The sequence below is a fragment of the Falco cherrug genome, chromosome 4, assembly GCF_023634085.1.
Source record: "Falco cherrug isolate bFalChe1 chromosome 4, bFalChe1.pri, whole genome shotgun sequence".
Taxonomy (NCBI): Eukaryota; Metazoa; Chordata; class Aves; order Falconiformes; family Falconidae; genus Falco; species Falco cherrug.
Genome location: NC_073700.1, coordinates 53,946,150 through 53,973,233, shown reverse-complemented (window position 1 = coordinate 53,973,233; position 27,084 = coordinate 53,946,150). Strand labels below are relative to the sequence as shown.

At 45.0% G+C, this 27,084-nt stretch overlaps 1 protein-coding gene across 1 annotated transcript in view; it reads right to left on the bottom strand.

Annotated features, from left to right (window-relative positions):
• OBSCN (obscurin, cytoskeletal calmodulin and titin-interacting RhoGEF) overlaps window positions 1-27,084 on the bottom strand; it is a 184,253-nt gene that overhangs the window by 2,029 nt on the left and 155,140 nt on the right. Inside the window, exons 93-116 of the mRNA XM_055709071.1 lie at window positions 24,893-25,141; window positions 22,760-22,883; window positions 22,285-22,427; window positions 21,838-21,950; window positions 19,799-19,967; window positions 19,231-19,312; window positions 18,409-18,609; window positions 17,777-17,837; window positions 16,615-16,692; window positions 16,300-16,472; window positions 15,724-15,750; window positions 15,040-15,192; window positions 14,244-14,289; window positions 13,620-13,697; window positions 9,095-12,749; window positions 8,356-8,478; window positions 7,137-7,247; window positions 6,852-7,019; window positions 6,262-6,384; window positions 4,081-4,251; window positions 2,673-2,793; window positions 1,786-2,025; window positions 897-1,120; window positions 366-441 (exon numbers count right to left, since the gene is read on the bottom strand). Coding sequence (XP_055565046.1) covers window positions 366-441; window positions 897-1,120; window positions 1,786-2,025; window positions 2,673-2,793; window positions 4,081-4,251; window positions 6,262-6,384; window positions 6,852-7,019; window positions 7,137-7,247; window positions 8,356-8,478; window positions 9,095-12,749; window positions 13,620-13,697; window positions 14,244-14,289; window positions 15,040-15,192; window positions 15,724-15,750; window positions 16,300-16,472; window positions 16,615-16,692; window positions 17,777-17,837; window positions 18,409-18,609; window positions 19,231-19,312; window positions 19,799-19,967; window positions 21,838-21,950; window positions 22,285-22,427; window positions 22,760-22,883; window positions 24,893-25,141 — 6,709 coding nt within the window. The remainder of the gene's footprint in view (window positions 1-365; window positions 442-896; window positions 1,121-1,785; window positions 2,026-2,672; window positions 2,794-4,080; window positions 4,252-6,261; window positions 6,385-6,851; window positions 7,020-7,136; window positions 7,248-8,355; window positions 8,479-9,094; window positions 12,750-13,619; window positions 13,698-14,243; window positions 14,290-15,039; window positions 15,193-15,723; window positions 15,751-16,299; window positions 16,473-16,614; window positions 16,693-17,776; window positions 17,838-18,408; window positions 18,610-19,230; window positions 19,313-19,798; window positions 19,968-21,837; window positions 21,951-22,284; window positions 22,428-22,759; window positions 22,884-24,892; window positions 25,142-27,084) is intronic.

Below are 27,084 nucleotides of genomic sequence, written 5' to 3'. Positions count from 1 at the left end.
TCTTCTCCCAGGAATTCCCACCCAGCAGTGAAAGCAGGATCACAACGATGCACAGAAATATCATATGGGAAAACAAAACCTCAGAGGCCAATGTTCTTCAGTGGGTTTCATGACTTTGGCTGCTTTTCCACTTGATGTAATTTGAACTTTCTTGGTAAAGCTGGGGCTTTTCAGACCAGGCTGAGTCAGAAACAGCAGCAGCTGCTGTGATGTATAACAGCCCCTTATTCTATGCAGAGACACCTCCATATGGAGAGGGGGCAGAGCTGAGGTTAACTCTGAGTCAATGCATCTTCCCTGGCTGATGACTCTGAAATTGCACTTTTAAAGCTGCTCATAGGGCAGGGAAGAACAGACTGACTTACATGATGAAGGCTGTGATGCCGACGGACCAGATATCAGTCTGCGGGAGGGCTCCTTGCTCTGTCAGTAGTTCTGGAGCTAGAAAAAGCAAACTGGTGTGAGCCAAGCTTCCCTCCAATGCACTGAGACCAGAACAAAAGCAGTGGGCACTCCTGTGCTTTGCTACCTTCCCAACAGTGAAGAAGAAAAAGCTTCTAGTAGAGGGAGCTGTTTGAGGTAAGCCACCCTCGTGGATGATGACTGCAATGAAACCTTGAGAACATCAGGCCGAACGGCAGTAGTGCTGTACCACTGAGCTCTGGACACGTGGATGCCAGCCAGAGTGGTACTGGCCATGACCTCTGGCTCTGTCCTCTGTGATCTACAAGTGGGACAGCTGTCACCACTAGCTGCTCCTGCAAACTCACGCTGTTACTGGAGGGCAGCACCTGGGAGACTTTGCTTGCTGGGGCCAACTGCCGCCTGATGGCTCTTTCTGTTTACCACAGATTGCGTATGAGGCCAAGGTCACTGTAACTGAACTCTGTACTCACCCATGGTTTCAACATAGTCCATACACTTGTCCATGGTAATAACTTTGTCTGGTGTGTAGAACTGTGCGTTGCCAAAATCCAGGAGCTTCAGCAGGTTGGGCTCAGTGATGATCATGTTTTCAGACCTGAGATCCAAGTGCAGGATGTTGTGTGCATGGAGGTACTCAATGGCACTGAGGATCTGCCACAGGTAATCTCGGACCTCCACTTCTGAGTATGATGTCCTGGTAGAAGAAAGGGAATGAAACCAGGGGTGTCCTACCTGCATGCCCGAGTGCCATTCTACACCCACTGTCATTCTCCCGTGGATGTCTAAACCCACGAGGCCTTTGAGACTCAAAACCAAACAACCTGGTTTATTCATTTAGCAAATCTATTGTATGTGGAGTAGCTGGTTCATACTGTGAGTCAGGTTTACAGATGCAAGAAGTTCAGGAGGTTGTAGAGCTGCATGTCACAGAAAGCAAGGGTTGTGCAGAAATAAAAAATGCAGATTTGATACCCACCATTCCCTTTCCTTTAATCAGAGGATTTCAGCAGATGCATTTTCTGCCATCATGAGAAACAATGTGGAGGAGAAATGAGGCTTCCTGGGCCACAGTAATCTCCATCTTATGGGAGGGGATTTTGTATCAAATACTGTAAACTGCTTTCAACATCTCAACAGGGTGGCCCTGAATTGTCCCCCAGCCCAACCCGGTGAGGAACTTAAGTAATATTTTTATGTTGTAAGAAGTTGCAGAACAAATACATCACAAAGCCTGTGTGCAATGGCAGTACACAGGGACAGCTGGAGAGAGTTAATTCAGTTTCTCAGCGGAAAGCAGTAAGTGTCTTTGCTCCTTACATCAGCTCTGACTGGAAAACCCTTCCCTCTGCTTGTTATTACCGTAATGCCAAAGAGTGGAGTAGCTCTGGTCCCACGCACATCTCCTGGATCAACACTAAGTGTCGTGGGCTGATGTAGGCTCCCTTCAGATGAGCTATGTTCGTGTGATGAAGCTTCCTCAGGACTTGGTACTCCAGGAGCACAGTCTGTTTGTCCTCTTGCCAGTAAGGGATAATTTTAGCAGCTAAAGTCTTGCCACTGACTTTTTCCCTGCACTGCCGGACGATGCTGAAACGCCCCCTGGTACAAAGGAACACAAAGGCCAGTTAAGCTTCTCTGCTACTCCTGGAAGAGCTAGGAGCTTCTGTTCTTTAAACCCACCAGGCTCCCACGCTGTGTTTTTCATCTGTGCCTGATGTGGAGTTACTACATCTATTGTCACAGTTTGCACATCCTCCTGTATCTCTAAATGGTACCGTCACTTTAAATTGCAGGAGTGAGAGCTTAACTCCTTTGGAGAGAGAGCAGGTGGTTCATCCTGTCTTGAGCAAGAGAACTAACCCCCTGTGGGTGACAGAAGTTCTTCTAGGCAGGGCAAGTTGTATCCCAACCCCACATCTGAAACTGGAAGCTGCAAAGGTTGATGCAGCAAGGAGGGGAGCCTTTGTTAGCCCAGGGCTCACTTCACAATATACGAAGGGGCTTTCCTGCTGCCCAGCACATTGTGCTTGAAACAGACCCTTTTGCTCTCTCAGAAAATCCACACCTGACTCCTACCAAACTAAGATGAGAATTGCTGAGCCAACTCAGGTTTCTAAGTATTCTAAGTTTCCAACAAAACACTGTGACACTAGGTGTGCAGTGCATTTATAAAAGTGACTTTTCTCAACTCCAGCCACACACAGCATTTCCCTCTGGCTGGTTGAGAGCTCAGCTGGATTCACTACCTTTTGATCTCTGTTTGGAAGGCATAGGTCTGGTATGTTGGGAAAGGCTCGGATGGTGCCATTATTTCACTCTCTTCTTCAGTAGCAGATGATGGGAAGTTCTGCATTGCAGCATGAAGCTCTGGAGAGAAAAAGGAACAGGGATTACACAGGAAAATGCTTCTGTGTGGCAGCTAGAGCCTCCCTGATCCACCCTCTGTTGTCTATGAACAATGACAACGGCAACAGCAGAACTTCCTCCAGGTGAACCTGCATGTTGCCCCCCAGCTGTGGCACCCAACGCTGTTTGAATGCAACAGATTCTGGACTGCCCACCCAGTAATCCCCTGGTGGGACCAACTCCAGACTATATGAGAAGGGTTGTATGTTGTGTGTTATGGTATCAAACATCTTACCCACTGGTTCTCATCTCCTATAATGAGTCATCAGGGCACAGTAAGACACTGACAAAGAATTAGAATTGTCTTTTAGTTGGCTATTTGAGGGCAGCAGCTGAAGCTTGTTGCTTTGGTTCTGGTATGTGGTTGTGCCTTAGTGCTCTCTGAAATATTAGAGCATCCCTTGACACATGAAAACATCTGCTTGGAAACACTGAGCATATTGCCATATGTTAATGAATCCCAGGCCAAGGGAAAGAAGAGGATTTAGGGTGAGTTAAAAATATCTCTGTAAACTGATTTTTACAGACTAATCCTCTCCATTGGGAGGAAATTCCAGTTAGACCATCCTTCCACTTCAGATACTTTGTTTGCTACAAGGATATAGTTGCTGTGGAGTTATGGATTTCTTCATTTTAAAAACACGTTAATAGTACAAAGCATTCAAACAGGTGGAAAAAAATAGTAAATCGAGCTTTCTTTACTTCAGAGACAAAACACAGCTAAAAAAAGCACCACAACAGGGCAATCATTCCCAGTAGCAAACACTAGAACACACAAATTAACTACTGAATTTAGGACTGAGTTCTGACTCAGAGTTCTAACAAAGAGTAGGTCCAGGGCTTTTACCAGTGTCAGTTCTACACCAACAGATCAATGCCTCCAGTAACACGTTCATCCTCCCAGACCTGCTTCCTCATGATCTCACATCAAAAACTGTGTGTTTTTAGTGGGTAGTCTACAGTTTCCAGATTTTTATTTTATTACTGTATTTCTGTAAACGTTTACATATTGTTATTATTTTATTACTTATTTGTTATACATGTATACATATTCTCCGAACTGTGTCCAAAATTAGAAAATAATTGACTTTGAAACAAGAAAGCCGAAGAGGAGGAAGCCCTAAGCCACCCTGAGCCAAGTGGAATTGGTCTTGAGTCATTCGCTCTTGACTTCTGGACCCGCATCCAAAAGGGTGCAATTGTTTTGATGGAGGAAAACCACAGTGCTTTCTTGGCATTTGATCTTACCCATTTGATCCTTCTCAGCGATTTTCACTTTGGCAGATGGGTTGCTGTATGGGCCCATTCCTGCTTTGCTGGTGCAGGCTATCCTGAAGCAGTAGATAAACCCCTTGGAGAGATTTTTGGCATAGTAGCAGCAGTCAGCGATGTTAGAAGCAAGATTCGTCCATTCCCCATCTTAACCAAGGAAAGACAGGAAAGAGATAGGACTCTTAAGATGGTCACACCAGGGTTGGGGTTTTTTTTGAGTTTTGGGGTTTTGTTGTTTTGGTGGTTTTTTTCCCATCAACTTTACTTATGTGCTGGGAACATGGAGAAACGGTGGAATCTTGCAGGGTGAAGGAAAAACTTGCTGTGTTTGCTATGGCCAAGTTTTGTGCGTGGTGCCACTCACTGTACATGTGCCAAACTCATCTTTTCTGCCATCAGCTGGTTTATATCTAATCAGTCCAAGGTGGCGCAATATTGTTTCAGAGGAATGCTGAAACTTTCCTGTTTAGTTTCTGTTTATTTAATTCATACCACTAATCTCTAGTGCAAATCTACATCAAGAGCTCAAAAGCCTAGTAAAATCACTGGGTTTTTTTCCCTTTGGCCCTGTCTTGAATCAAATTAAAACCATGTGATGCAGGATTTCAGGACAGAACTCTGTGCTGACACCCTCCCAGCAAAACAAGTGTTTGAAACTCGGGCAGGTTTACTCAGCTTTTATGGACCTCAGATGATTTCTCAGGGAACTGCAATTGTCGGTATGTTCTAGACTCATTATTTATGGGACTAAGGTGTGAAGTAGAAAATCAGCAGCAAACATTTAATGGTCATTCAATTCACATGATGATGTGTCCCATATTTTGCCATTGCTGCTGTGCTCGAGGCTGAACTCAACTCCCTGAGACTGCCTGAGATTAAATTCATCCTTTCATTCAAATAAACACTAGTAGAGAGCCTCAAACCACAGGGCAAACAATAATTCACCCCCCAAAACAAAAGTATCAATGACTTTTTAGGGTATGGGTTGAATTAGGGTGTGTGAAGGAGGAGCAGATACAGCTTACAAATAGAAAAGTGTCTGCAGAAGCAGTGCGCAAAAGCCTACTGTCAAACTGGGAATAAAAGAAGTATTTTTTTTCTGATCATCTTAATCCTCCTGTGTTCAGGAAAGCAGGACTTTGCATGTTCCTAACAAATGTACAGAATGCAATGGAAGATTGTAGGTGCCGCTTCCTGATTTTCTTCCTAAATAGAACAACTTGCATTTGTATCCTCCCAAAGTCTCACCTACAGCTGTGTCAAAAGGAACTACAAAAAAGAAAGCTGCGCTGGAGGAAAAGTGACTGACACCAGCTCCAGAGTGAAAAGGCAGAAAGCTGCAGCCCATGCTCGTGCTAATCCAGAAAGGAATGCATGTATGTTTGGAGAATTAAAAGAAGGAACATGGAGCAGCTGAATCCAAAGGGCTGTGTATGTGTGACTGCAATAGAAATTACTATGAGACACAGCATTCATAATAACAGCAAAAGCAGTCCCAAGAGAGTCTGAACAGGCTTGGGGATATGATTCAAAGTTTGTGGAATTAAACAAGAAAACATCCACTGACTTCATCAGTCTCCGGACCAAGTCTTGGAAGAGGACATCAAAGGGATGATGCAGTTTTACTAAACTTTTGTTATCATGTCCTGGCTGTTTGCCCTAAGCTTCCTGCATAATCAATGGAAAAAGAAATCATGGCTGTTTGGTACAGGATGAAATGGCTTTTTGATAGACCATCTTTCCCCACAGACTGCACAGGAAGCCTGGGTACGGGGTGACATTGCCTGCTGATCATTGTTGCTGGGCGTTACTAGTGTATAATGTTGTCTGAACTGTGATTTGAGAGGATTACTCAGGACTGTGTATCTGGCACCAGCCCTGCATGTTTTCTGTAGCTGTTAGAGCTTCCATGTGACCTAGTCTGATTCACATTTTAGCAAAGCCTTTGTATAAGTATGCATATTCCAGGCTGATTTAGCCAGCATAACATCTAACTTTTAGATGGCTAAATGATGGCTATATGAATTTCATTCCTAACCCTAAACTAGACAGCTAAAATCAGGCTGTTTCTGAACAAAAATAAAATATCCAGCTGGTAAAGAGATCATACATACCGAGACGTTCCTTGCAAGGTGTAAGGGCAGCACTCCACCTTACCTTCGCTCTTGCACTGGACGCTATAGTGGACAGGGATGTTGGTTTCCACAGGTTTCCAGGCCACCTGCACTCCATCCTCATAGACCTCCACGATGTCAGGGGGCGGAGGGCTGGGAGGCACCTCTGTTGAGAGGAGTTATGGTTACCAGAGAGAGCGATGGTTACCAATAGCACGGCTGTGATACATACCTCTACACTCAGCATTTCTCACTTAAGAGATATTAGGGTTTAAATATATATATGTGTGTGTATATATATATATAAAATGTTTTATATATACACACATCCAGTGGAATAGCAATTTAGCTGTGCCCAACTTAAACTCATTATTAAGATTTTGAAGTCTGGTTCTAGAACCACATGGTTACTAGAGTGGCTCTGAATCCAGAAGAGGGAATGAACCCTGCAAAATGTGCCATGCTACCAGACAGCAAGGGCTGTGGCTGTGGACTAGAGCAGGCAAGGGAGAGATTGTCCCCTGAACCTTTCGGCAGAAATCCCACCTCACAGGTATTTACAGTTATATCTGTATCGCATTTTGGGGCAGAAGTACTTGTAATACCTACTTCTGTAGCTGCCTCATCTCTTACCTGCTTTTCTTATGATGCAAGAGGTGGATGCTGAGCCCAGGGAGTTTGTGGCCACACAAGTGTAAATACCAAAATCATCAGCACTAACAGAGAGAATAGTTAACAGCTGGAAATTTTTGAGCGTGGCTGAGATGAGGATCCGGCTGCTGCTGTGGACAGGTATCCCATCTGAAAAGCAGAAGATAGGAGAGATAAAGACCCTGCACATTTATACCAAGGTGTCTAAACCCCTCCCCGCACCCTGTCCCAGAGGTTAGGGACTCCCTTGAGGGATGCCGATGTCACCTCTGAACCAGTCAATGTGCAGGGAGGAGTGAGCTGCCGTCCGGCACGACAATGTCACACACTGTCCGACGGCAGCAGCCTGATCGATGAGCTCCTCAATGAACAAAGGTGCTGCAAAGAAGAGGAAAAGCAGCGATTCAGGGTGACCAGGAGGGCTATGTGGAAAACAAAGTGCACACAGGACATCAGAAAGCATTTTTGGTTCCAGACCATTTTTGCTTCATGCTCTGGCACACCTTTAGCCACCAGCTGGTGAATCCCCTAGGCACTGGGCAGACAGGTGCAGGAGCCCTGTTCAGCCTCATGGATGCAGTGTGACTGCTCATACATGATAATCCAGACGGATCTTGGAAGGTCCATGGGAACATACACATTGCCCAGCCCTGCTGGTACAGCTGGGGCAGCAGAACAGCTCAGAGGAGAGCGAGCATGTCACAGCAGGATTCCTCTTCTGGCCTAGCTTCAATGTGGGGGCAAAGCTAAATGATGGTATTTCAAGGAAAAGGGGATCAGATCAAGACAGCACAAGAAGAGAGAAGAGATAAAATATGGATATGGAAGGAGGAAAAGAACTATAGAGCATCAAATCTGCTGCTGTCTCCATGAGAAAGGGGGAGCTCAGGTTTTCTTTTGTGTTTCTCCAGGTTTTTTTCTGCACAGTGGGCACGAGCTGCCAGCCTCACACACCTGCCCTTCCCAGTGCTTGTCTGGGCTCTGCTGAACACTGGGGCATTAACCTGACCTCAGAAAATGCTCCTCCCAGAGTGAAGGGGAAATTTGCCTGGGCAAAAGCAAGTTCAGCTTTGCTGACATGCTCTTTCGGGCTGCCCCACCATTTTTCATTTCATAGCTCTATAGCAGCGTGTCTGGCCCTTACATGGCATGCAGGACTGGAGCATAGGAACTCACAATTCCTTGCTTCTGCCATCCCACCTTTGGATAGTCCATTCACTCTCTTTGTAGCTTATATGCAATTTTATTCCTTTGCAGTGGCTTCCTAGAGCGATTCCAATTTGCAAGCAATACCAAGACAAGATTATTTTAACAAGGACATAGTTACGATGTAAACAGAGGAGGCTGGCTCATATTGCATAAGTGTATCCAGGCCATCTCAAGATAATCATTGCAGATCCATCCTTAGAAACTGGCCTCACACAGCACTGTCACACTCAGTAGTGATAGTTTGTGACAAAACTCAGGACTCGTGCAATAGCAATACCTTTCTCCTTTGGCATAAGGCTTGAAAACTTGAATGAAGGGAGTGCTGATTTCTTCTTCAGAGATCCTTCAGCTCCTGTTAACAGCTCTTCTTCTACTGCCTCACTTCTCAGCTCACCAAACTCTGTTTTGGGAAAGGATGAGAAGTCATTCAAGGCCATTCTTGTCCCTGTGACATCCATTTACAGCAAAGCAGTTCTGCTGTTCACACATAAATAGCTCAGCAGTCACAGTTTTCTTTATTAATGAGCCTTCAGTCAACAGGGAAAGCTGTGACAGCTATTACAAATGGAATGACTTCCTGGCAGAACAGGGTATATCTAGGAATGGCAGGGAAGAAAGGACAGATTCTGCTGTCCAGTGTCATCAACTTAGGTAGCTGGGGTGACTTCAACTTCTCCCAGTCACTTTAGCTTTAAAGATTTACCATAGTCAGATGATAATTGCAGAAGAAACTGCAGCGAGGAAAGCATCATCTAGCCCTGATCTGCTCTTCTGCAAACCCAGACAGGGGAATTTAAGACACTTCCATCAGCAGATTATCCCAGCTGACTCTGCACTGAAGTGGGCCAGTAACAGAGCTAGTGGTGGAGCTGAAGACCACTAATTTCATAACCTGCCACTGCCAGTTTTGCAATGACGGTCTAACCACAGCCTCAGATATACTGGGGAAGAGGAAAAGGCAGATTTAGCATATCTCAGTTACAGTAGCAAAGCTATGAAGGCACAGAGGCACTTACCTTCCTCTGGCTCAGGAGATGTCTTTCCTTTTAGGATTCTTGAAATATGGGCAACAGAAGCTTTTACTTTCTTCTTCAGACTCTGCTCCACTGACTGCTCCACTGAATGAGACCGTGCATACGGCTTAAAGAGTCCTGGCTTGTAGAAGGAGCTTTTCTGCTTACCACCTGAGTCCTTTTGGGTGCCATACATCTCTTTATGACTCTCTGACCCTTTCCCCGTGGCTAATAAGTTAGTTGCTTTTGAATCCTCAGATATTTCCAAATGGTTCTTCCTGTTCTTGTCCCGTGCCTCTTCTCGGATGCATAGTCTTTTATCTTTATGCAAATGTCCTGCAGGAGGTGGCCTTGCCCTTTCACCAAAAGGTATAAACCGTCTGCCAGTTGGTTTGGGTGGAGGCTTCCTATAGTTCATGAATTCAAATGGAAAATAGACAATGTCATACAAGTCAGAGAAATTCAAATAGGCAGGCTCTACCTCTGATATGTCAAATTTTGGAGTTCCACTGCCAAGACTGGGTGTTTCATCCGACAGGTCTTTGATTTTCACTAAAGAAACTTCTGGGTGTTTACCAGTGTCCTTGCTCACTGACACTTGACCAGTTTTTTTTCCAGTATCCAAGTTGTCTGTTGAGGAAACACTCACTTGGCTGGAAGTGGGGCTCTCAAATGCTAAGTCCTCCAGATGCTCACATTCCTGAGGAACCATCTGTGCTCTCTGCCCTTCCACCGACTCCTCACTCACGACAAGAGAGGGTTCTGCAAGGTCATCCAGCTCAGAGGCTTCCCCTTTTTTACCCCCTTGTACAGAAGGGAAGGAGGTGTCCGTGGGTGCTTGGCTACCTAGGCCTTTGTAGAACACCTCTGTGGGACGAGAGGTGTGTTTTCTGTATTCCTCCTCACCAGAAACTGACTCTGCCCAAACATTCATCTCTTCAGAGAGTGAAACCATCTCATCCACTAAGCCCTCCAGCACAGCAGACTCCTCATCACTGTAAAAAGAAGATCTGTGATGTGAGAGCTCCTGACTTTGATCCCTGTGGAGTGATGGGACAGTTTTTCCAACATCACAGCTTCTGCTGTCTAAAGCAATGCCTCTACCGTCACCATGAACCTTTGGATGTTCCTCATGTTCTAGCTCATAGACTGAAGCTGGAGCAGCTTCTGGTGGTGAAGCAGTTAAGACACCTGGAGGCTCACCCTCCAGATCAGCAGAAACTCTGCCACAGGGATAGGCAGCCCTGTGCTGCTCAAACACCTGACGTCCAGCCTTGGGGAAAGGAGCAGGCGTAGTCTGTCCAGCTGCTTGGCTTCCACTTGCTGTCACAACAGATCCCACCTCACTGGGAGGTGATGTCTTTGGGTATTCTTGCTTTTCACTCTCACAGGCCAAAGGGAGGCCAGTATTTTGGGAGGACACAGTTCTAGCTGGGTGTCTGCTCTCCAGAACAGCAGGCACCATGCCACTGCCTTCAGAAACCTTCTGGGGTTCAGCTCCCTCAATTTCAGCCTCATGGACCGAACTGGGAACAACTGCTGCAACAGCTGAGCTTTCACTCCTCGGAGCAGCAAGCCTCTCCTGGCTATGGGCCGGCCAGTCCCTTCCAGCCTGCCCTGCTCCATCAGACACCAAAATGGGCATGGATTTTGGTGGTGGGACTTTTGGAACGATGAGATGCTTTCCCTTCAGGACAGCTGATGCTGTGTCTGTGTGAACAGGAGCCCTCTTGTGTGCTTGGCTTTCACCGTCATGGGCTGACAGTGGAGTGGTTCCTGTAATACCTTGTCCTTCATCCTCCAGGACAGCAGATTTCACTTCTTCATAGGTCTTCAGCTTCTGATAAGCACCTTCATCAGCCGCGTACAGAGCAGTTAGGGTACCTGGCTGTTTGTCCACCAAGACAGTAGTTGCTGGAACACTTTGACCAGGAAGTTCCTGACTTTTGGCTTTACATACCTGAAGTGAATCTGTTTCTGTTTGTGGGCCCATTAAAACAGCAGAGCTTTCATGCTCTGTGAGATCAGGTTTGGTAACACTATGAGCAGAAGTCTTCTCAAGTGAATGTTTCTGCCTTTTGTCTTTCCAAGGTGGCACTGGGGCTGTCCTTTTGCTAAGCAGGCTTCCACCTCTTAGATCCAGATGGCTGTTGGTACTGAGAGCAGGCTCCTTGGGCAGACACATGCCTCCCTTACTTGTAGGGGATGCCTTGGAGGTGACCTCTGGCTCTGTGGGAGTCGAAACGGACTCCTTGCCCTCCTGAAAAACAATATCAGAGGCATGGCCAGGGGAGGGTTTATCTTCCATGCTTTCCTGTTTTGGGGCTGATGATGCAGTTACATCTGAGCGTTGGGCAGTTAGAACGGGGCTTTTGCCTTCCAGATTATCAGCTTCCTCCTCATTGTAAGTAGCTTTTGACTTCTTCAGTAAATGTTTCCTATTCTCACTCCTATGAGGTGTCACTGGAAGTGACTCCAGCGGTTGCACAAGAAGAGCCGAGCACCTGTTACCCTCACACTGTGTGGAAGGAGGGGGCTGCTCTTCGGAACAATCCTTGCTGGCTTTCCTGAAGTCCTCTTGCTTTGAAGTGTCTACAGAACATTCCTTGCCAGGCCCCGTAGAGCTGTCACAATGGTCACTGCCTTCAGGGCAACTTTCCTGTGACAATATATCACAATCTTCTTCCAAAATATCTTGTTCCCTCACTGATCTTGAGGCTCTCAGCCTGTAGTCATCCAGGGAACGGCTTCGGCTAGCACCAGCAATGGCAGGGTGTGGTGGTTTCCTTGCCGTATCAAATGAAGCCGATTTGGTCAAGGAACCAAGCAGACTTTCCCTGTGATCATCTCCATTGCCACACTTCCCTTCTTCTTCTTCCAGTTCAAACTGCTCTAGAAGGGGTTCACGGAGACCACTGATGGGCACCTTTGAATATCCAGCTTTCTGGAAGGTCCTTCTGGCTCTGTCCAGGTGTCTTCTGAACTCCCTGCCTGGTGAGGAAGGCCCCCTTGCAGGTAGCTCAGCTGCTTGGCTGTAGAACGTGCTTTTAATGACACTCTGTCTAGGAACACAGACAGGTGGCTTTTCTGTCCCATCCCCAGCTTTTTCAATTCTGTCCTTAACAGACAAAAATGTGTCTGTTTTTTCTTTCTGACACAGCTGTGATGTGCTTTCTGTGGAGGTCCTCACTGATGAAGACTCAGCAGCATTGCCTCTTTGGGACTGCTCTGCTCTTTCATCTTGAAGTCTGGGATGGAGCCCCTCCTCTTTCTCCATTAAGATACTTGCCATGAGCTCTGTGCTTTCCATAGGTGATTTGTCCCCCACCTCAGCTTTCATTGAAGCATACTTCCTCCTCATGGGTTTTACTGGAGGGACTGAGATTTTGGAGTGCTTGTCTTCACTTGCATGTTTTGGAGGTTCCTGATGGCTCAGTGCATCAAAAACCGACAAGTGCAGTTCAGGGGTAGAGCCAAAGTGCCTCTTCTTGGGGAAATGTGAGTTCTCGTTGTCTGAAGAGGAGCCGCTGGTACTGGATGAAGTGCTTTCTTCAACAAGGTGTCGGGAGATGGCCAGAGAGGTGTTGTCATGAGTCCTTTCTAGGATTTCTGGGATAGACCTCATCACCAGTATGGATTTATAGCACATCAAAGACCGCTGAAAAGCAAAGCAAAATACAGCATGATCAGATGGAAACATGGTGGAAGTATGGCAAAGCAAGCATACCAAAATGAATGCCTGCACTCTTACATACCACACATACTAGTTTAGTAACACATTGCCACCCTTTTGTACATCAATCCAGGCCTCATTTGCTCTCCAGGTCTTCCTCTTCTCTTATTCACAGAGGTGAAACTACCCTGACTTCAAGGGACATACTTGCTGTTTGGCATGGGGAAGCAGGACCCTGCTTGAGATTTTCCGAGCCAATCTGGCCACTCAAAGCAGATGGAAAAGGAGCTTTTCACAGAACACACTAGATGAGAGCCTAGCTGGAGTAAATGGTCTTAAATCTGTCAACTGCAGTACAGCCGGCAGACGCTTAGGCCAACAGAAGACCTACCATACTGTAGGAGGTGGGATTCATCTGCTCTAACTCCTGCCACGTGAGACATCTCCTTTGCAGTTGAGCAGCTGGCCTCCCCTTACAGCCAACAGAGAAACAGGCATCTTCAGAAGGCAATCAATCTGATCATTTTAGAGCACTTCAGGTAAAGAGGAATCTTCTTGGGACCTGTCTGTAATTCAGTACCAATTGCAAAGGATGCTGAGGGTACCTTGCTTAGACACAACCACACGTCTCCCAGGCACCTGCATGAGACCAGGTGATTTCCAGGTAGTAAAAGCCTAGATAACTTATTTCTGCCACATCCATCAACCGCCCTCTCCTGGGCTTATTCCCCATTCATAACCAAGCTGAGATCTCTGCTGTGCTCACTGTCCCAGCCTGATGGATCTTAAAAGCTGCAAATGTAACTAAAAATATATGTAACTAAAAATAACAAATGTAGATTAAGGCCAACTCACCTGCCACTTGCTCCGAGCCACAATGAATTTGAGCTGTTTGGTATTAATGAAATGAGCTTCTTCGAGGGGGACATTATGCTGCCAGGTGGAATGAGAGGAAAAATCATTGGTTAAAAAATCCTGACTTTATCTCCTGAGAAGTGTTTAGGATTCCCTCCTTCCAGAATTGTTTAATTTAGGAAAGTTAAAATAGACCAAATGCTAAATTGTAGATTATATCGGCTTTTCAATGATAAAAGAAAGCCCTATTTTCATTACCCCCCCCTTTTTTTATTTTTGTTAATTTTTAGCTCTTCTCCTTAGCAATTTAAGGCATTGGAATACAAACCCTAACTTTGTTCTGCAAAGTCATAGTTCCCTTTCTGTACAGACATGTCATATCTGCTCATGTCAGTAGTAATCTTTGTCTTTTGAGAGGAAAGGTATCTTGGCATGTAAACATCATGTTTCTCCTCTTTCTAGAGAGCCATGTCTGAGCTTCTTTATAGGACAGAAAGTAGGAGACCAAGAGAAAAAATAAACCAGCAAATAACATCAAGCAGCTTTACGAGATGCCCCTCCAAAGATCTCTTCCAACCTCAAAATCTTTTCAATGATTCTAATAAAGAACCAGAACAAACTTACCATGAACCACGTGTGGGAAAGACAGTCCGAAGCACTAGGCCTGTCTCTGATAAGAGAAAAGATCACTGTTTTAGTAACAGGGTGCTTCCAACAGCAACCACAAGGTCTTCCTGAAGGTGCCTGCTTCACGTGGGCACGCACCTACACTTTTGTGTATGTCCTTAGGCTGCTGTTTCACAGCTGAGAAGCCCAACAGACAGACAGAGGCTTTCAGCCCAAGGTTTCCTTCCCCTGAGGTGAAACGATCCTCCATTTTCAGCCTGAGACTCCCTGCAGATCCTTGGAAGACCCCATGGCACTCTGCAGGGAGCCTGCTCACGGGTGGCGAGAGCAGCCCTAAGACTGACTTTGACTCTCTAGGTGGCCAGAGCAAAAATAGCTTTGGCAGCAAGCAGAAAGAATAGAAATGAAATTAAGCCCCTGCAAACATGCCTTCAAGTCACCTTTTGTACTTGAAATTGCTTAATAAATATGGTTAATATTATTTAATTCTTGCATAACTCCCTCTATATCAATCCTTGTTCTTCCCACTTCTCTACATCATTTCAGAAACTCGTCTGCCTGGCAGAATCAGGGAGTAAGGACATAAACACACCAGAAACAGGTCCATTCGGCAAATTGCCAAGTTGCGTTTTGGGTAATGGGGAATAACAGAGCAGAATTAGGGCATAAAGCACCACATCTCACTCAGCTTTCTACTTTTCAAAACACCCGCAGCTCTGATGAGCTGAGATCTGCCTGCTGAGATGCCAGCATCTTTTCACACTGGCTGTAGGAAGCACAGAAGGGCACTCACTCGCAGTGCTGCTGCAGGATCCTTTTCATAAAGTCCTTTGCATCTTCACTCAAGTGAACAAAATCAGGAATGGTCCATGAAATTTCCCCATTTTGGATATTTAGAAGAGTTCCTCTGTCGTTCTCCCCAGCGAATGGAGACTTGCACGTTAGGCTTATTTATTGAACACCATAAAATAAAAGGAGACAGAGTTTAGACTTTTATTTGCTGTTCAAATGACAGAAACATAAACACTTAACATGGGGCTTTAAAATGCTTGAGGGACTCCGTGCGTGGGACTTGCAATGCTTATGAGCAGTGCATCCACTAACAGAGCATCTTTCACCCCAGCATTACGTGGCACTTAACTGAATTATTTTCACACTTTGTTTCACAGATAAGGAATTAAGGGTTTGATTTTGCACAGCTACAGCAGGGTGTTGGCTAAACCAGGTAAGGGGAAGACTGAAGCTCATCCACCGCTCTCATTGCTAACTGCAAGGAGGACAGCTGTCAGGTCTTCAAGCAGGCATAATGACCAAAGCTCTGAGCAACCAGGAAAGAGCAAGGAAAGGAGAAAACCACAAAAGAACTTGCCCTCGTTATAGAAGGGCTCAATGTTTCACTCAGATCCCTCACTTGAAGGTACTGGAGGGCTCTGACTGACAAATGGATATTAAATGAGTCTTTCCAAAATTTATTTACCTTAAATATGTGATGACTCCAACGGCCCTGAGGAAAGAGGGGACACGAATGTCAGGTGTTCATCACTGTTTCTCCATTTCTCAAGCACACAGCCCCTCTTCCTGCCACTAGACACCCTGGCACAGTAGGATCACCTTATTCTCCTCACCTTTCCAAGGTAAATAAATCCCCAAACCTATTGTGTTCACCCTCCAATTATTTTCCCTTCAAAATCTTTTAAAATTGTTCTCAAGTAATCCTCCATTTTTAAAGCACAGAAAGAGGAGAAGACCCAAAATACTTTTTTAAAGTTTGTTTACCTTTTCTAGAAAGCCCCTCAGGATCATCGTCCCTAATCCTCCCTCTAATAAAGATAATCCTCGCTAAGATGCTCCTTTGCATTAATTAGCTGTCAGAGTTCAACTGTAGTTGAACAAAATAGATAGAAGGAGCTTTAAAGAGCCCTAATGGGCTTTGCATTCTCAGTGTTCACTTTCAGTTTCCTGTGCTGTTATCAATACTCCATTTACTTACTAACAAATAAATGGAAATGCAGGCTGTCTAGGGCAAATGCTTTTTAGAAAGATGGCAGGTTACCAGATATCAGTTGCTTTTGACACTGGTGACTGAGAAACAATTTCTGGGGCAACAAACTCTGGAGACCCGTATTTGCTGAACTGAGGCTCGTACGGTGTGATCTTCTGAGCAAATCCAAAGTCACAGAGCTTAAGGTCTTCCCTTTCAGGATAAACCATGAGGATATTCAGCGGCTAGCAAATGAAATACAAGGGAGAAACTTTTCTTGAAAGCAGGCACTATTTTCAGTTGTAAGTAAGAATGATTTGAATAGAGAATGCTCATTCCCTGACCAACAGGAGGCTTTGATAAGCTAGACCTGCCATTGCGCATTACCTTAATGTCCAAATGAAGGATGTTGTTGTCATGAAGATATCTGATTCCTTCCAAGATTTGCTTGATATACAATTTGACCTAAAAATTACATCAATTATTAAACAGTTATTAAACATTAATAGTAAATAAGAGGGTCCCTGATTCCACCAGCATTTGTAATATATGAGAGAGGAAGAGTATGAACTAGAAATACTTTTAAAACTAGACTGAACTTCTTATATTAGTCTTGCAGTTGAAATAAGATGTGAGCCAAACATTACCCTGTGGAATGTGTGACCACATTGCCTTGCTGGAGCCTTCTATAGGTCAAAAAGCCCTTTAAAAATAACAACCCTACAAACATGCAAAAAAAAGATATCTAAATCCTCAAGTTTGATGAACTGCATCAACTAAGTTATCTAACTCAAACTCCATTCTGGCTTGGTATAAATCAGGCAAACACATTTAAAACACAAATACATTTAGAAACTGTACAGTAAACCTATTTTCTTGACCATATGTTAATCAAATCTGACTATGACTGAATAAAGAGTGAAGATTTACAGTTAGCTTCAGCTTTGGAAGTTCTCTGCCTTTGGCATTTTATAGTGTTAGTTGACATTTGATCTTTAAAGGTCCCTTCCAACCCAAACCATTCTATCATTTTATGATGCTTCCCTCTGAGTGTTTCTAAGAAAAATCGATTTTACCAATAAATATGGGACAGGACACCCGGCTGCTAGATGGGAAATGTGAAACATCTTGAACTTTGAGCACCAAGGATTCAAAAAAGCCCTTAGAAACCATAATTTCAGCCCTTGATTTGGAGACTGAAAGGGAGGGGATAGAAGTACAGTTGTGAGAGGATAAAATGTTATTAAGCAAGTGGAGACACAGAAGCACCAGGTAACAGCAAAGAAATTACGGTAATAGAGTGAATATAATCTGCATTAGGCTGGATGCAGTGCTGGTGATCAACACCACTAGCTGGTTCCAGTTATTCCCCAAAGAAACTCAACTTAGTAATGAAAGCTGATGGGAGCACAATTTAAAACCTGTTTCTGTTTTGACTGGTTATCACTGGTTGAAAAACGTTCCTCATATTCAAAAAGGAAAATGCAGCTGGAAGATACTCTGGTGGTACCCACCAGCTCTGGACTTTCAAATGAGAAAGAAAGATTACCTCTGCTTCAGTGACAACACTCTTCTTGAATAAACGGTCAAGGAGCTCTTCGCTGGAGCATCTGACAAGGGCATTAAGGGAAAACTGAACTACAGGTCAAAGCTTATTTTTACTTTGTAACCACTGCTATCCAGCTAACAGCAGAATTCACAGGGTGATCTCAGGCAATGTGATGTGTATGCAATTTGTTAAAGTCTCTATTGCAGCAGCATCCTTCCTGCAGAATTGGCTGCTCTAAACCTGTGCTCCCTACAAGCAGGAGCACGGTATCATTTGTACTAAAACCTACGTGTTGGCTATGGGCTTTTCTGCTCTGCACTGCACTTTCCTGGTGCTCACTCAGACTGGATCTCATGGAAACGGAGTCCTTAACTTCCAAATATTTCATAAAAGCATTTTGGTGCTTGACAACTCATTCATACTTGTATATACAAGTACCATGATTTTTCCTAAACCAGCAGAAACATAGTACTTCAGTGAAGAGCTCACACAGCTGTGCCACCCTGCAGCACAGAGAAAGGTTGTGCATGTCCTTTTATCTCAGGCAAACTCTAAAACTGGTTAATTGCTTAGTTATTTAATAAATGACCTCTACCTAATACTTCCCAGGCAAGCAGCATAGACAAGGATACAACTCCAGAATCAAAATCAGTGTTTTCCGTGTTTCAAACTGATCCAGGAGCCTGGTAATTCTGTCATGGGACAGAGAGGCAAGAATATCCCTCTCTTGATGCGCTCGAGCCTTCGTTTTGCTTCGCAGAGGTATGAACTTGGCAGCACAAGACACTCTGTTCCCTTTGTGCACAACTCGTTTCACAAAGCTGAAGCAACCCCTGTGTACAAAAGAAAGGAAGAGCCCTGGTCAGACTTGATTCCAAGCTCCCTTGCACAGCAGGTACAGACTATTCCACGTCCCAGCCTTTGCCAGCTCCTGCTACTCAAGGCTTGAGGTCTCCGACAGGAAAAGCTCATTCTCCCGTGTGTGAGGTGCTGTTGCCCTCTCCTGGCTGTCTCCACAACACCAAGAAGCGCACATCAAGGGAAAAGCCCTTTCAGGTGATGACAGCCTCGTGCTGAAGGCTGAGAAGCTCTTGGATCCCATCCGTGGTCAGACACGGTGCCTGGGCATACATCGCGATGGGCTTGGGATGCTGACACTGCCCAGGAGCCATGCCTGGCACCTATCCTGCCAGCCTCTAGCTGGTGGTTTTTCTGGTGGGCGCTACCTGGACCTATGGGCTGTATGGACACCTCCATCCTCTGTCAGAAACCTCTGGAAAGTTTTTCCAGCACATCTGCAATGGGGTGACCTCCTACTTCTACCAGTACTTTCACCTTTTCAGACTCTTCCACAGTTGAGCCCACCCCTGCCTCTGGTTACACAGGCTCAGCGACTCAGATGGGCAGTCAGTTATTATCTGGAGTGCTGCTATAAAGCTGGAAAATTCATTTACCTTCCAATCTCCTGCTTAACCTCATAAAGGGAATGGAGCTTTCTCCTGGTGGCCACTTTCTTTGCTGCTTGGTCTTTCTTAGCTTTGGAAATGAAGGAAAAGATCAGTGTTAATAATCACACAACAGTGCTTTGCTAATAGTGTACAAAGTTATTACAGGACAAGGCAGGAATAATTACAGGGCTCTAAATGTCTGTACAGAATTCAGTGGAGCTGTTCAGTGACAGAACCCATCAATATGAACTTTGGGGCTGCATCTTCACCTGACATAAATCAGAAGAGCCAAGCTCAAGAGCAGAACAGCACCAGAGACATGGCCTCACTTATTTCTGTGGCATTGTATGTTTGTGTAGTAGTCTGAAGTACAGAAAAAAATTATCTCATTTGTGTATATATAGTAGGTCATTAGATCACTTGCTCTTACACTGGATCCTGCTGTACTGGTAATACACAAATGCTACACACGAATACAGAGCAGATACCATGTGGGCACCAGAAGACGACTGCAGCAGAATACACATTGCAATGGCTATGGAAGCAACTCCTGCAGCTGAAAGAACGACATTACCTTCATGTACAATAAGCTCTGCTTTGCACAAAACCTCCCCTCCTGCATTTTTGGCAACGCAGGTATAAACACCACCATCTTCTGAGACAGCATCGTCCACGACTAAGAAATACGTTGTTCCTTCCTTCCCTTGATGGACCCTGTCGCTGTCCATCAGCAATGAAGTGCCCTGAAAGAATGAAATGACATTTTGGCGCAGGAAAAAACAAGATGGAAACAGATGTTTCCTCTCTTCAAGAAACAACCTAGAGGAGCAGAGCTACAACACACTGTTTAGGCTAGCAAAGTCTCATGAACAAAATGCTGGCTGAAGCAGTCCCCCATATCTAACTGCTTCTCTGCTTCCACGCCACCCAGTAACATTTTTATATCATAACGCATTGTGGGAATACAGGCCTGGGCAGGATCACCAGGGCTGTGTGGTTTATTCTTCAGGTCTCCCAGCAGACCATGCCTGAGCGGTCAGCTCAGGGAGCACCTTGCTCCTGCCTGGTCTCCAGCTTGTGCTGGCACTTGTGCTGTTTAATATATTCAGAAATACGATTAAAAAAAGGGACAGGAGGGACTGTGTGTGACACAAAGAGCAGATAATGAAGACTGGCAAAAGTACCTTATGAGGCCACCTGTCTGGGCAGCAAAATGCCAGATAAACATATATAATACAATAAATGTAAAGTGATGCGGCCCTATTCCCCCCCATGAAATATCAGCCTCTGAGCTGTTCCTTATTACACCAGAGCAAATCTTCGACTTACAGTAGATCACTCCATAGCAGCACCAGCTCAGTGCCTGGTGGCAGTCAAAAAGTACCAGATGTTAGAAATTCTTAGGGAAGAAATGAAGAGTAAGACAGAAAGCATCATCTTATAAACCCTGGGTTTGCCCAGGGGGTGGTGCTGTTGCAGCAACGCTCTTTCTGTAACAGCTTCCAGGTGAGGATTGACAGAGCAAGTTGGGGCTCTTCAGCCTGGAGTGGGGGCTCTAGCAATGCAACATGGCAGAGCTGTAAGAATTATAAATAGCCACTGAGTGGGCAGGGATTAACTTCTCCTTGCAGAAGATGTAAGAGCCAACACATGAAGCTCGTGGTAAATACGTGCAGAACAGCCCCAAAAGGGGTGGCACCTCAGGCAGCATACTGTCATCGGGCCGGAGTCACTGGCAAACCCCATTGTACGCGCAAGATGTTTGCACGGGGGCAAGAGGAGGCTAGATAAGCACGCGGAGAGCTTCACCGTGGGTTTGTAAGTAGGTATCAGTTCAGCTAGCTTGTGGTAGCCCTGAGTTGCAAATGCCAGAGATTGCAAGAATATGAGCAGGATGTATTGTATTCTTGCCTTGTTCTTATTCTTTTTGAGGTGTTCAGGTGTGCACACGTGCACATGTGTGTGTGCGTGGGAGGGGTTCTTTGCATTTTTGCTTGTTTTTTATGGTTCTTATATTTGTCTGAGTAGCTCATCCTTGCACTTCCCATAAGAAAAAAAAAAAAAAAAGGAGTAAAACTTGTGCGCACAAAATACTTAGTCAGACAGAAGAGTTACAGATAATCACTGTAGAACACTGTCATAGTTCAGGGGCATGACAATATTCTGAGGAATAATAAATTATTTCTCCTTCCTTTCTATGGGATATTTGTCCTTAGTCACACACATTTTACCAGTTCGCTGCAGAAAAGACAACAAAGCCTGGAAGTCACACTGACAATTGGAATAAACCACTCTTAATCCCACCCCTGACCCCAAAACTACAGCATACATCTTGGTGGCTCTCAGGAAGGACCCAGGCTCCCCTCCGGCCCATCTTGGCCCCAAAACCATCCTGCTTGCCCTCTCTGCAAAAGGAGCCACAGTAACACTGAAGACAGCACAGGGCGAGATGCATGGTTGGTGGTTCCAGTGAGAACTGTGGATGGTTCAACAAAGCCTACAGATATGACCCAGAATCAGTGTAAGGGGTGTGGGATGAAAAAGCAAAAGAAAAACCCCCCAGAAGTACGGCACTGCAGTCCTCCCTTCAGCCAGAGACAAGCCTGCACTTACCTTAAACCACAAAACAGTAGGCTGAGGGGTTCCTTCAATGACTGCCTGAAATTTGGCACGCTCCCCAGAATTCACCTGCACATCCTCTATTGTCACTTGCATATAGGGAGGACCTGGTGAGACACAAGGGTTTGCTGCATGCACAATACCATAAATTTATTCATAGTGTGCTGATGTAAGTTGAGTTACTCAAATGGGATGTATAGGACTGGCCATTTAGGATATAACATTAGCTTAATGTCAAATCAAGAGATACCACAGGAATATATTCAGATTTCTTATACTGACATTACTTTCAGCCTTCTTGTCTTCTTGCTTATCTGTTACTTTTTGTTCAATAAGAAGTTGCTGCTCAAGAAATGAACTATTTAAAAATACGGTTATTACCAAAAGATAAGACAATGGCAATCATGGGATGTGGGAAAGGGAAACAAGGTTCATTCTTACTTGTTGGGGTCTTTGGGGTCTTCTCCTCAGTCTTATACACACAAGTTCTTTCTGTGGTCTCAATATAAACTTCACTGTGTACATCCCAGACCACATCTCCTTCTCTTCTGTACCAGTCTCCTGCCCCTGTGGCTGGTGATGTTCTTTCAGGAAGCCCAAGAGAAAAGATCATTACATAGTCACATAGTAGAGAGAAAGAGGATTACACCCTGCCACTGACCTGTGTGTTTAACCACCAGACAAATAATTATTTACTTAATGTTAATACAAGAAGAATTTTGTTCTGGGGGAACTAATTTCTCTCCAACCCTTCCTAACCTTGCACAATGCGTGTGTAAACAGGATTCTATAAATACTAACAAGCCTACAAGAATTAGTTCAAGTCGCCAACTGCTTCCTCCACCACGGAGGAGTTGCTTTTCTTGCAGCAAAGTCTGCCACATTTGGGATTCTGTATATTGCGATGGGTATTTACCTGGTAATAGGAACAGTGTGTTCCTGCACGCTTTCATCTCCAGCAGCTGCCCCTTCATGGCCAGGACTGGGGCTGGGCTTTGGCACACTTGGTTCTTCAGGGGGAATCTGCCTTTGGGCTTTGTCTGGCAGCAGAAATAGGGCAAGTTAGACACATCACCTGTGACAACACACCTGAAAGCCAGAGCAAACCTTTGGAGCCTTCTCTAGTCTGCCTTGTGTCAGAACCTAGTCCCTCTGACCTCAGCTGAGTGCAACCACTGAAGCTAAGAGAAGAATTTGACCCTTTTAAGAAGACCACATGAAGCAAAGGGCTTGGATAACATCAGAGAGACTGACCAGCGGCACATCGCTGACTGGGCAAAACTAACTTTTCTGTACGGAAACACACACAGACCAAAATAGGAAAGGCAGTCAGTAGGGACAGGAAGAAATTGGATGATGGAAGGATAGCATGAATTCAGTACATCCTTTATAGGACATTATTTAAGTGTGAGTTACAGCTCTTGGCTATGATGAAATCACAGAATTATTTGGGTTGGAAAAGACTTTTAGGACCATCAAGTCCAACTGTTAACCTAACACTACAAAGTCCACCACTAAACCATTATTATCTGCCGCTAAATTATGATTATTTTACCAAATATATCTTAAAAAAATGGTTTGATGTTCCATTCCAAAAGTACAGACTGTCTTTTGATATTGACCACTGGATTCACCCCATAGCATAAAGTACATCATCTCCTTTTGCATCTGAGAAGAAAAGGTTAAATCAAGAGGACCTTCTCCCCAGCAGGAAGGACCTTTTGGGGAGCACTCTGGGGATGTTTGGTGCTGGCTGGGTTTGGAAAGAAGCAACATTTTCTAGAAATCACATCAGACAGCTCATTGGGATGGAAAACATGGTTATTCAAGGCATTATTGGCAGGGTCAGAGACTCCAGGCAGGTGGGATTGTGCTTTCCTGTTGTCAGCACTATCAAAATATTTGCCTTCTTTTTATTCAAATCATGTGCTTATAGGGACAGTTGTCAAGTCTCCATCTTCTTAAAATAATTCCCCATATTAATAACACGTTTCATTTTCTCACACGAAAGGACTGCAAAACCACCTCATTCCCTGTTGTATTATCATTGTAGTTATAACATTTTACTTATGATTTTTAAGTCATCCTGCTTCACCGGAGGATTATTTTCCCAGATGATGTCCTACTAAAAAGGAAAAAAAGGTTTTAAAACCCTGTCATTTTTTTATGCAGTTAGTTTGGGTCTGATTCCATGAAATGTTTCCATCCTTGTGGATGGACAAGAATATATTTTTTTTTTCAAACAGCACCTGGAGTTTGAGGGCTGAAGGCTCCTTGACATTGTCCTTTTAAGTTAACACTAGTGGAGGACAGTTACTTTGACTTGACACAGCGACAGCTCAGACAAGTTGGTATGGCAGAAGGAGAAGGAAGAGTGGAAGGTTTTCTGCTTTTTCATGTTTCTTTTACAAACAATGCAAAGACAAAAGACTCATTCTCCTGGCAAGACACAGTCACACGCATTGATTCTAATCACACAGAAACTGCTAAGGAGTCTGTCAAGGCTTCAGGGCCAGTGAAATGCAGGTGAACTGGATGCACTCAACATCCCAGAAAGTCTCTGACAGTTGATACAGGGGTGTTCAATGCATTTTCAGCTTGCTTATGGCAAACAATAGAAGTAAAGCCACCTCCCTTACCCATCCCACCAAATCAAAAAACAAATGGTTTCTAAAAAATGTAAAGGGATCCCACCCACCCTTCTCCCCCCCCAAAAAAAAACCCGAAGCAAGTCTAAGGTCAAAAGCCCAGAGGTGGAAAAAAAATCCTCTATCCATCCATTTTGGGCAGGTGATGAACCAAACTCTACTTCAGACACAGTTTTCAAACACCTCCTGTTTCCAGAAAGATCTGCCCCAAACTTGTGTCCGACCTAACCCCGACCCACAGCCCCATGTTCTTTGGGCCTGAATGCCCTCTCTTAATCTTCCACTGCTCAAAACACAGTGAATCAGAAAAATAAGGGGAAAAACCATCATTAGTGGTGTGCTCGATACTTGTTTCCCTCTTGACTCCCATGGGACCTTTTCTAGACCCACACCAAACGTACCATGCCCTCCCGCCGCCTGGGTTTGGGTACCGGCTTCCTGGACCAGCACAGAGGGCCCGGCTGCTGGGTCTGAAGGAACGGACCCAGGGAGGCCAAGGCCACCGGCTCCTCCTCGCATGCCTGGGGGAAGAGTCACCAGCAGTGACGCTGAGTCCACCAGTTTCTTTAGAGCTGTCTTGATCTCCTTATCAGCACGCTGAAGTGAGGCCTGGACAGTGGTCTCCATCTCTGACTTTGGGGAAGTCAATCCTACAGACAAGAACAACAGCTTTTCTCTCTTCAGGGTAAAAAGAAAATAGCAGCATCCAACCCATGGAAATATTTGCAATTCTACCATTTTCCCCTCCGAGAGCAGACAGCTGATGCAACAGTGCGTTATTCCAGAAGAAGGAACATAGCTAAGACTTAACATAATAAGGTTCGCACAACACGCTTCAGAAAGACATATCTCACCAGGCTGAGGACACTGCGCCACACTGCACACACATGGCCTCTCCCCAGACAGTGGAACAAAGGATCCATCTCCCAGCTCAACCCTACGTTGGCTGCTCTGTCAAAAACACCTTCGTTAAGATCAATGACATGAAGCCAATGGTGACCCCATTGCACTGGCACAGACCCTGCGTGCAAGGAGGAGGTTATTCTCCCAGGGGAGGAGGAGGAGTGAGCAGGCACTAGCCTCATCGGTGACTCTGGAGAAGGGCAGGGGAAAGAAGGGAGAGATGTTCAGCTTCATGAGCTTTGAGAGAATGGCAGAGAAGCTACTCCTTGCTCTAAAATAACATATTTGTCCTGCTTTGCAATATCTCAATATTTTTGCTGGGCTTTGCGCTAGAAGGTACCTGAGGCTTTCAAATTTGTACTGGCCTATGCCTTTGGAAGATAATCTAGAAGCAAAATCACCTGGTCTAGTAATGCACAGTGTATAGGGAAGCATTAAACAAATGAAGATATAGCTTCTGCTTCAAGAAACTCATGCTTCTGAAGACAGAGAAAACAAAAGCCTTTGCAAACAGAAAAATGGATTTTCAAACATATGCCTTTGTGGAATGGCCACCCAGGAGACAAATACTGTGGTTTCATCCCTGGTCAGCGCTGGTAGAAGCAGCTAGGCTAGGATGGGATCATAGGACCTCAGGAGTTCATCTCATCCAATCTCCTGCCCAATATACCTTCCACAAATCTTGACGAGGTGCCACAAAGGGGCACCCGATACCTAAGGAAACGCTCCAGTAACCATAAAGCCAGACAAAATGCATGTCAGATTAAGACAATTCATCATGTTCATGATGTGATTGCTTGCCAAGCAAGAGTGCAAACGTGAAATGACATGTGGTTCAAGCAGATAGTAAGAGCACTTGCACACAAACGGTTCTGACTAGTTCAAAGCCATTGGCACAGGAGCACGTCCAGCTGTTTGGATTCGACCCCTTTCCTGGCCTTATGGAGCTACGTCCCCATGGCAGACCTCAGCAGGTAAAGCTGAAGGCCATGTTTGGATCAGCCCCCTGTGAAGACATCTCACTTGATTTTTGTTTTCAGTGTCCTCCCCATAACCATACTGGTTATGAAATATTTCAGTTCTGGGTTTGTTGATGGAAAAAGCAAGTTTTGCTCACACCATGTCCCAGACTGCCCCTCAGTGTTCATCAGCACTGTGCCGGGTGGAAGATCTTTAAATGTTTTCCTAGATAAACTGATTCTCTGGTGTTCCTGTTGTGATTGCGGTCAATTGGTGCTGTCCTATGAGTTGGACAGCTGCTAACGAGTGAACTGTTTGGAAAGGCATGAACCATTCTTAGTATCTCTCAAAGAGAAAATATATTCACAGGTACATGCACACAGGTGATGTATGACAAGTCTCCCCCATGCTGCTAATACCACCCCTTTCCTCCCTGTTCAGGGTTGTTACACACTATGATCCTGCTGACCCGAGGAACTTTAATATTAGCTGAGGTACGTCATCATCGCAGTGATGGACAGCCTGTTTCCCAGTTCTAATACCTCAGCCGCAAACCTTCCCACCCCACATCTCCTTCAGCCAATAATCAAGAACACCAAACTGACACATATTTTGAAGACCTAATTCAGCCTCAGAGAAGGACCAAAGAGGATGAGCATTGTTCAAAATTATCGACTCACAGATCTGAGTTGTAGGTATCCCTAAAAACAGGCTCTGCCACTTCAACACC